We start from the raw sequence: 11,120 nt of genomic DNA on the forward strand, positions 1-11,120 counted from the left end.
AAAACAAAAAAATATGTGTAAGCTCAAACCTCAGTCTTGTGATCAATTTACAGTTATTTTAACCTACATATAGAGTTAAAGCACAATGACTTCCATATTCTTCTGATTGTATGGTGACATATGGCAGTTTAAAGGGAAAGGACACTTCATGTATGTGTGTAGGGTTTCTTTGTTCTGCTCAATAAGTGCACATGCATGTTGGAATAAAGAAGCAGGTGTCTCTCCTGAAAGGCCTTTAAACAAAGCCATTCAAGTCATTATACTCATAGTATTTGGCACACAGAGCAATGTGCTTTTCATCCTTATCTACCTAGAGGAAACAAAAAGTAAGAGCTGACATGGTTGTGTTACAAGTGTAACTGTGTTAGTATGTGGGTGTATTATTATTAAGCTACTGTGAAAGAGAAATTTTCTAAGGAAGAGTCTTTTACAAACAATTTGTATTGATAAATGTGAATTAAAGCACCAACATTCCCTTCCTCATGTGTTTCCCAAATCTAGCAAGTGTGGATGAACATCAGTGGTGTTGTGAGCAGCTGTGTATGAGAGAGTAAAAGAGGGATACACATAGTCGGGAGAGATGCACAACTGAGAAATATGAAATGTGGGGGAGTGTGGTGAAGGCTCCTTCTGCTTGGCTGACCTACATAGGCAGCTTGCCTCTCACGTCTCACCATGGCTCATCTCTAACCAACACAGGCCTTCACATGCACACGCACAAAGACAGACACACACACATCCTTTATCCATCACTCAGGAGGCTCTGTTCATTGATGCCTCGCCTTCACTCTCTTTCTCCCTCTTTTCCGCTCCCTCCTCCCCTCTCTTTTCACCCCTCTTGGCATCAGTGTGTGGCTAGGTACAAGCAATTCTCTTCAAAAACTGTACTGCATGGCTGATAACACTTCTCCTTCTTCATTGCAGGTTAATTTAATTACATGTGCCCACTGCTCTAAAGAAGTGTAATACACTGCCATTCAAAGCGGATTAAACTAGACAGAACTGGCTAAAAGCAAAGTCGCCAGCAAAAGGGGCACAAGTTCAAACATATCCAAGATAGCATAACTGAGGTATGTTGAAGGCAAGTATGGCTATGAGTACTGGAAAGAGGATGCTGACCTGGTTCTGTGGCAGTGGGGGTTGGCTCTGAGCATCAGGTGCCTGGCCCTGGCCCTGACTGTCATTGCCCCCCACCGGAGAGCCACGCGTGGTGGCCGTCATGCTCGCCACAGGGCAGATCTTGGCAATCTTGGCCTCTTAGGGAGCGCTGGCCAGGAGGGAAATCACAGCCACCTCAGCTGTAGAGCAGAGGGAAGAGAGCCCGGACACACGAGAGAGGGACACAAGCACCTGGAGATCTGGATGTGCCGCTGAGACCATTGCATAACCTAGAGCAGGAGAGAGAGGGGTTAGAGGGTATGGTTATCAACAGGCTGGTAAAGTAACTGGGTATAAAAATGTACATTAGCGAAACAAAAAAAGAAAAAAAAAAAAAGCCCGCACTGTTACATTGTTTTCTATACAGCTTGTTATTGCTGGATGACTGCAGTCTTTCATGGATAAACAAAACCATGCACCATGTTATATGGACAGTTCAGTTTTTAAAACAGAATTTTATTTTACTATATGTGGACGATGCAGCAGGATGGCAAAAATGTAACTTTAGTATGCCTGCTCTTTTTCGGCATAAGTCATAGTCAAGATTTTTTTTTTTTTTTTACAGATATTGAGATCACAATAAACAAACAGTTTATTTTATGAAAGCAGTGTGTGAATATTAAAAGACTAATGAAATCTGTGGCATACTCTGATGTAGAACCACAACTTTTTTGCGAGTTATTTTAGTTTGGTTTCAAGGCTGACCTCTGTAAAACTGGAGTGGTTCTCTATGACTGATGTTGTTTGACCTTTTTTGTTTACAAACAGCTGCGTATTATGCCATTTTCTTTGGCTAAATTGGTTTTCAAACCACTAGAGTGTGTTCACTGCTCCTCAATTAACGTGAAAGTTGTTTAGCACAATACATGCTGTCTGGTAAAGAGATGGAGGGTGAACTCCAGTTACCACACATGACAAAAACCAATGTCAAACCCATGTCATCTGGCACTAATCTTTAGTTGACTTTTCTTAGAAGTTACCTACTTTCTCTTTTAGCTCGTGCACAACACAAAGTATTCCATGATAGACTTTATAGGTATCAACATGCAGACTTGAGGCAGGCTTAAGAGAGCTGACACAAGAGCTGTAATGGTACTTTACTATTACCAGAAAAACCTCTGAAACAGCCTGGTCTGAAATATCGGATAAGCTAATAAATAAAGTCCTGTCTACTGATCCGATACTTAATTTTATAAAAACCAATAAAAATTATATTGTTCATAGCTTAAAAACATGCTTTCACAGATTAAAAACATGCCATGAGAGGCAGTAAGTTATGGGAAACATGTATCTTGCTTTTAATAAAATATTTCTGCATACCGATTCTACACTAAATCCAAATCAAAGAAAAAATGCACTTAATTTAGCTGTTTAATGTTAACAAGTATCTCTCTGGGCACTAAAGTGGACATAATAAAAGAAAAAAAATGCCTACTGGTTATTTCCCCAGATCCATTTACAGGTGTCTTTGTTTAGTTACAACTGATGATAACCACAACTAGCCGATCAGGATACAACACTACACTGATTGCTATCAATATCAGCTCATCTGGCCTTTTAAGAATATTAGTTCCCCATACTGGTTGAATTGGCATTGTCGTCACAGCAGCAGCAAAACTGAATAAAAGGCCTTAAAGCCTTTCAATCACTTTGGCCAACTCTTCAGACATAGTAACCTAAAATGCCTCAAAAGGTCTTGTTTCAGTTCTAGTCTAAATTTTGTTGAATCATGCTAAGCTAACACAGATCCCGAATCACTCACTATGAACAAGCAGCCAGAGGATATGACATGTCTGCATCCATCTCAAGTCAACTGCACAATCTTAAATCTGTGCAAACAGACATGAACTTACAGCCTCAGGAGAGTATGGTAATGAATGGCAATAGAGCATCTGAGATGGATTGTGGCAGAAAAAATGCTATTTATATTTGTTTAGTCAGTCTAACTTGAGTATCTAAATATACTTACTTGACCACTTTTCATGTTCACAAAGTAATATTGTGTCCCATCAATTAATCCAACCCCAATTACAATCTATGCACTTATTTATTATAAGTAAAGAGGAATATTAAAACCTTTTAACCAATATCCAGAGTTATCATTGTTATCATCAATATTCCCTACTTTATCTGGATACATTACTTGTCATCACAGAATCTCTTCAGTGCAACCAAGTTACGTATTATGTTGTTTACACCACTATGTTGATTAGAATAAAGCTGTGTTTGAAAAGTTAATTGCTTGGACTGAAGAAAATATTTCAACTCTATGGTTCAAAAGCCATCTGAAGTAACGTAATACGAATCAGACTGTTTAAAACAAGCATGCAGTTAGCCCAGATTATCAACCAAACTTTATCAGGAGGTAAAACCTGTAATGTGGGTAATATTTCCTCACTGTAAGGAAACTCATGTTACCATAAAACTGTGGTTAGTGGGGCAGGTCAAAGATAAGCAAGGATGCTGTGCTATAAATTTCACAGGAGATCACACCTATTACTTGAACCAATGAAATGCAACTGTTATCAAGAGGACTTATGGATAAAACTAGAAAACAGGAAATGGTTTGTATGATACTAGAACTGCCTTTAAAGTGCCACTAGTACAGGCCAATCAATTAGACGTTAAATATTACAACTGAGTACATTTCAATTTAAAAGTTCTATTCGTGTGTTTTTATTATAGATACTTTTAAAGAATTATCCTAAGTCTTCCTTTTTAAAGAGAAATTTACATGTGGGACATAGAATATGTACCTCCATATCAGCAGTAAAGTTATCAAGATAAGGGCTAATATTTTTATCATTAATAAGCACAATGTCTAGGACTGACACTGGAAAACAATGAGCGTCAAACACCAGCGTGTTAACTTGTACAAAAGCAAATTCAAAGCCACAGGATGGGGTTCAATAAACTCATTATCAATGCATTCTGCTCTATTGTCAAGGCAATCAGTGCCACACCTTTTGGTCGCCCTTAAGATGAATGTTTAGGCCATATATTCTGGTTCAGTCATTCTGTTCTTACTTCATTTCAGAGTTTGAAACTGTGAAGAGTTACACTACTTTGACAGAATGGAAATGAAGCAAGAACTAATTCATGTGATCAACGTAATAGGGACAGAAAACAGTGAAAGGAAATGAAATGACTTCACGAAAAGACAAAAATAGAAAAAGAATTAAACATCCTTTTGGGATTTTTGACCCGTTGAAAGCCAAGCTGACATAGAAAATCATAAGATAAACTATGTATATCCAATCTCTTAAGGACATGGTTTCATGGGCCACTATGATCTCAATGTTCATATCTTCAACGTTTTCTGCTCAGATATAACAACAGATTACTCTATAAACCAAAAAAAAAAAAAAGGAAAAAGGGCATAATAAATCTAGAATTTCTGTTTTTTATGTACAAGATTTTAAAGTGACAAACTTAAAAATTAAAACATAATAGGAACAATTACTACAATTCTGCTGCCTTGGAGAGGAATGACAACTTGATTTAGGCTTAATCTATATCATCAATGTGTTTCACAAACATGTGCCTCTTAACAAATTTACATATGTTAACAATTCGGTAGAAGCCGTAGAATTAATGTGTGATAAACACTGTGTTATGCAAATACAACTTGCGTCCAATTACAATGTATTCATGGTATAAGGGTAGTGAAACTACACTATTTCCTATTATACAGGTGGCCAGAGACATCTGCTCCTCTATCCGTAATGGGAGTTGAAGCTGTCAGTACTGATAGTACATTATATTACAGTCATTGCTACATGCAAATTCCAGCGAGGTTTTCTGGCGTGCAGAGAGCAGTGTATCATATATGCATGTAAAGCTACTATAAGTGCAATCACTACGTAGCAAAGTATGTCATTGTGTTGGTATAGGACGGGTTTCTTTCAGCATGCTACATTTTGAAGACGTTGTCAAAAAGTGGCATACATACGGCAACAACATCCACCATTATCACAAGCGCTAGGCTAGGAACAACTGCGGCCTTTTGGACTGAGCCGGTTTTAATGTTATTTTAAAAGCATCTTCTGGACGGGGAAATTGCTCTTGTACTATGATGAGTGCTACCTTCGTATGTGTAAAAAATTAACTGTCCAGATACATATAAAATACACTGCCGCGTTACGTAACTATCATTACAAACTATCGCAGTCAACAACCGTTAACAGCTGGTGGTGGGTTAGTTAAAGTCTGCTGTTAGCTAGCTGCGGCAACTAACGTTTGGTTAGCCTGCAAGGCGATCCGCCCAGACAGCAAAGCATTGACGGCCTTGTCGTCCAAAGCCCATTGCGCTGAGACACGCAGGCCTCGTTATTCGATCGGGCCTGACATTGCACTTGCCCATCAAACCTTTTCTATAATACGGACATGCCTATACAATGAGGGAGTTTCATTTATTAAGGATATCGCTATCAATATGACATGATGTTCCACAGTATCACGGTTGATCAACGTCGTTCTTGTAACGCCATTTACAATGAGTTGTGCTAGCTTGCTAACGAGGAGCAATCTAGATAAACAGTTGCTGTGAGCTAGCCGTTAGCTTCTGTGCCAGTAAATACCCGAATGTACATATAGCTAACGTTACCGTTTCTATTTTGACAAGGTGTAATGTCTTGACTCAATACTAACCATCCTTCACAATTAACCAAGAACCCTACGATTAAGATTAACAACTCCATGCAGTCAATTCAGCGTGCAAATGAGTTAACACGGCTAGCTATCTAGATAACGTAAAATATGATAGTGACAGGGGAGTCGTCTATTTCCTGACATTTACTGAGTGCTCTGACCTGTGCCGTCTTTTGCTAAGTTATAACTTAGCTAAAAGAAACTGAAAACAATAATTTGTCAATCACCGAAGCCGAAATTATTTACAAAAATGTGATCTTCGAAAAGACAGATTTGGCGAAATCTTAAAGATACGAAATGAGATTATCCATATGCCTGTAACTTGTAAACATGAGACGTTTAAAGGAACTGTTCCTGCTCAGTCTGTAGACAGAGCCGAGGACCATTTGCGGGTAGCTAGCGTTAGCTTGGCGACAGTGACTATAGTAGAGTAGGCTAATCGACTGCACGTACTGTCAAGACTATGAATTGCAGTTTGAACGCATTGACATTGTCAACGATTAATTAAGGACTAGCTAGCAAAGAAACCCCCACAAGCAACTGAATACCATGGGTTATCTAATTGCAGCAATGTTACCTTGCATCCACCAACAGCTGACGCTAATACTAGCACCTAGCTAACAATCACCAGACAGCGAACCAAGCTAGTTAGCTAACAACTCACCAGGAATTTGATATGACTTCCCCCTCTATTCACGGACTACGTCCAGCCTTGAACGATGGTGTCGTCGTATCTTACATAAACGTGGCCTATATTGGTGACAGTTTGGCAGGACACAAACCTGTTACAAGAAAGATCTAATTCCTACGTTTTTCCTCTCAATCTGGGTGTTTTTCCTGCGTCACCGGCGCGGTAACAGCCCCCTAACTCTATCTAGTCCGATGATTTCTGGGGCTTGTCACTTCGGTCCCAGCAGTCACTCACAACTTGAATCAGTTCAACATGGCGGAAGCGCAGTCGGACACAAATGCTGCTCCGTAAAAACAAGCCAGACGACTGTATGAACTCCACCAGTCCGCGTTGTCTTTGAGCTAGTTTGCACCGCAACCCAAATCAGATCTGCAAACACAACAACCGCTAAATGGAAAGGGCACAAAACCCCTCTCTATCCCGATAAACGACTCCGGTTCCAGTTGGGATTTACAATCCGTATTTTGAAAAAACCCAAGCTAAGAAACCAGAACAACCTGAAGCTTCTAACTATATCGCCTCCTGTCGCACTGGGTGGCCATGTATAAAATAGGTGATATCATCAAAATAAGAAATAAAAAAATTAAATGGTGAGTAGGGTGCAACGTACCTGTTAGTTTATAGGAGTGCTTTTAGTTGAAAATACAAGGTACGTGTTGAAGCTGCATCTCCTAATGGCCTACATGAGTTTTCTGAAGGTACAAGTGACTTAAGGACACTGGTTTTAAACTGCTTAACCCTCAGAACCCACCACCAACTCCTGAATCAGAGATGAAAAATGTTCAAATAATTTTCAACCACTCAAATTTATTCTATGAAATTAAAAGTGCTGCATTTTGGACATTTGATGAACCAAAAGTAGGGATACACAGATGGGTACCAGTTTAGGGTACTGGTGCCGATACCAAGCATAAGTAACCTGGCTCGTCAAACCACTTTATACACAACATTTGGGAAAGAGGCTTTGAAAAAACCTGGAGGGTGATTGGATGAACGTCACAACTCACTAAAAACAGTTTAGTGGCCCACACACGTGGGCTGGATTAATAAAATATGAAACAATAATACAAAGAAACACCGGACAATTTCAATATGCTCTGTAGCCCCCAAAAGACTCTTCCAAATGGGTTCACTGTCCTGAAATAGAGACGTTTGGCTAGGATTTGGGAGAAAATAACCTTTTATTTGATTGCTAAGTATTTAGCAGCATTTAGGAGACTGCTTCACCCACCAGAAGAGTAATTTTTTTTAACCTTAATTAAGAAACACAACATTGGGCTGGAGAAACCCTATGATCCCTTGGGAAGCAGACCCTGGGACCAGAAGTCCTAGATACCTTTGGTTAAAATATAGGTTAGTTAATAGCTGACTATAGCTGTATGACACCAGAATTTGTCATAGATTAAACTGAGATAATGGCTATAATAAACTCTAATATATGTATGCTAAACAGGGAGCCACCTTATCATTGAAAATACACTGCCAGTCCATAAAGATCAAATATCTTCACAGTGCTATGCAATCTATAAGGAAACACAATACAAAAAGGTTTTGGGCTATTTATTCAAAGATGTAACACAGCAAAAGTCTCCTCAAAACTTAAACTACATCTTCATCGATACATTGCCTATCAGAAGGTCTTATAAGGGTAGTATTTACCGGTGATAAGGGGTATTTTCCCCCTAACTGATTTTCTTACAGCTGTGGTTCACAATCAGCGCTAATAAGACTTTAATGGGCATGTCTAAATTAAAACCAGTTCACTGAGAGACCTGCCACTAGTACTCTTGGCTTATATTGTCAGCTTTCCTGCCACACCCTGCTGCACACCTCAGTGCTCAAATCTCACTCTCTTGAAAGACCCCACAGACGTTAGATGTCTTTGGGTACAATATAAGCCCCTTATGAACACAAATCTGCTGCAACATTACTTCTCTGCTTTGTTAATTGACAGCAACTGAGCTTACACAAGTCAATATGGTAAATAATCTTTGGCCAAAAAGGATAGGACAAGGATAGCATCACAAAATAAATGTAAGAAGTCAGTAAATTATTAATTAATTTGTATAAAATACAGTGCATACCATGTTATGACTCACTATGTGAGAAGATGGATGTTTTCTCACCTTAATGGCTATCAGATAAATTTCCATATGACCTACATCTCTTAGCACTTCCAATTTTGAAGAGAGGGATTACAGGAAACACTAAACTGAAAGCGTATCTGCTTACATATCCAGATATGTTGCTCTGATGACACAGCAAAAACACCACTGAAGTGCAGTGGACAGTGGACAGCATTATGTTTTCTTCCTCTGACAATGGTGATAATCTCTTCAAAGTATGAGCTCCCTGACATACAGCATGTCAACAACCCCTTTTTCAAGTATTTCCTCCTGTGATAATTTGTAATAGTATCTATTATACTGTTGTCCTGATTGTCCATTCAAATTTTACTCTTTGGGTCTATAGATGCATGTTGTTCCGTCCAGGGCACCGTAAATGACTGCATCCTGTTTTTTATACTTTAAAGGGAAAATAAAGGGCCCTACAACCCAGTTTTATCCAGTGGATGGGCAAAATAAAGGGGAGTTATACATGTTGCTGCACTTGCAATGTTGAAAACAATGAATTATATTATTTTTCACTCATATGATACACTTGTGTTTTTTAAGTCTTCAAGAGATCCCTAGGGTACCTCATCACATTTTCCCCAATGGAAGTGAAAATGAGAGGTTTTATTGATACCATCAGGGATCACTGGAATTTTACCTGAGTGGTAGCTTCAACTAACCTGACATGCCACATGGATTCACACATCCATCCGGAAAACCTTCAGTACTGAGGGTCTGGGAAAGGGCAGAGGATTTGAAAAAAACTCAAACTCAAAAAAAAAAACCTCAAAAACTGTGATTGGATGAATGTTCAGTCTGTCACATTTACGGGCCAATCAGAGCAACAAAATGTGACATAGCCACGACCGAGGTGTGCATGTGCAGTTGCTGGGGAATAACATGAAGCATGGCGACTACAGACATATCAGTACACGACTTTTGTCATTTTTGAAAACAACTCACTGCTGTTCTTTGTTCTTCTTTTAATGAAGAAATGTTGTCAACTTCTGATAAAACTGACGCTTTAGTAGCATCCACGCTCTTCCGCCATAATTGTACCGGCCTCTCTTGTTGCTGCTTGCTTACGTCATGACTCCACCGTGCCTGAAAGTACTGCCCTTTGTCGCTGATTGGTCCTGTCACTTTCTAACCTGGCCCAAACACTTCAGACAGGAGCTTTGCAAGATGGATTCGCCATTGAGAAACAAGGAAATGGGCATATCCATTTGCTTTGCAAGTTTAAGTTTCAGCATGCCTTCCTACAAAAAGAAACCCTTAAGAACCTACTATACATTTTCTCCAATCAAATAAATCCAAGAGGGCTGTGGTCCATATTTTTCCCAACTGAGTGGCACCCTTTATGACATAACATTTTCTCCACTAGGACACACAAGAGAAAGGAATTATCTCTCTCTTTTTTTTTTTTTTTTTACAGATGAGGCTTTCGGGGCCATTATCATTTTAGCCACTACGTTTACTGTTTTTTATCACACTTGTGTCCCTCACTACTCACTCTGAAGAGAGACATGGGAACTGAAAGGGAGGAAAAATTCAACTAATTCAAATTAAACCGTTAACCACGGTGTCAAATAAGCACTTGAATGGAAAGAAAATGCATTAAATTTATTACTGTCGTGACTACAGGCGCATCTCAAAAAATAGAATACCATGAAAAAGTTACATTTTTGCTCTGATCAAATTCAAGAAGTGACACTTTCATGTATTCTATATTCATCAACACAAAGTGAAATATTCCTACTTATTTTTTTTTATTTTGGTTACATCTTACAGCTCACACAAATAAAAAATCCACCGTCTCAAAATATTAGCATACCACAAAAAATTAGCCCAGAAAAGAACTTATAACACAGAAATGTTGAACTTCTGAAAAATTATGCTCATTCATGCATCCACAAGTTGGTTGGAGCCCCTTTTCAGAAATTGCTGCATCCAGCTATGCGACATTGCACGAAGGCAATCAGTCCGTGGCACTGCTGAGCTGTTATGAAGCCCAGCTTGCTCTAATAACAGCCTTCAGCTTGTCTGTATTGATGAGTCTGGTGTCTCTTATCTTCCTCTTGAAAACACCCGAGAGAATCTCTGTGGGGTTCAGGTCAGACCAGTTGGCTGCCCAATCAAGCACAGTAATACCATGGTCAGTAAGTCAGTTTCTGGTAGTTTTAGCTTCACTGTGGACAGGTGCCAAGTCTTGCTGGAACAGGAGATCTGTACTTCCATATAGCTCTCAGCAGATAGAAGCATAAAGTGCTCTAAAATCTCCTGGTACATGGCTGACAATATTGATTCTGGATTTGATGACACACAGTGGACCAACACCAGCAGATGAAAGGCACCTTGAATCATCACTGACTGTGGAAACTGAAACAATGGACAGCACCTTGGATTTTGTGCCACTCTGATCTCCCCCACAACTCTGGGGGATTCGATTTCCAAATGAAAAGCAAAATTTACTTTCATCTGAAAACAGGACTTTGGACCACTGAGCA

At 39.3% G+C, this 11,120-nt stretch overlaps 1 protein-coding gene across 10 annotated transcripts in view; it reads right to left on the reverse strand.

Annotated features, from left to right (window-relative positions):
* The window catches only part of usp9 (ubiquitin specific peptidase 9), a 48,409-nt gene extending 41,532 nt beyond the window's left edge, over nt 1-6,877 (reverse strand). For 8 of the 10 annotated variants that reach the window (XM_041807837.1, XM_041807836.1, XM_041807834.1 and 5 more), the window contains exons 1-2: nt 6,473-6,877; nt 1,120-1,388 (exon numbers count right to left, since the gene is read on the reverse strand). In XM_041807837.1, coding sequence (XP_041663771.1) covers nt 1,120-1,221 — 102 coding nt within the window. In that variant the 5' untranslated portion in view covers nt 1,222-1,388; nt 6,473-6,877. The other 2 variants (XM_041807827.1, XM_041807828.1) reach the window with 2 other exon arrangements.
* Nucleotides 6,878-11,120: the final 4,243 nt, after the last annotated feature.

This window comes from Cheilinus undulatus, linkage group 15 (assembly GCF_018320785.1).
Source record: "Cheilinus undulatus linkage group 15, ASM1832078v1, whole genome shotgun sequence".
Classification (NCBI taxonomy): Eukaryota; Metazoa; Chordata; class Actinopteri; order Labriformes; family Labridae; genus Cheilinus; species Cheilinus undulatus.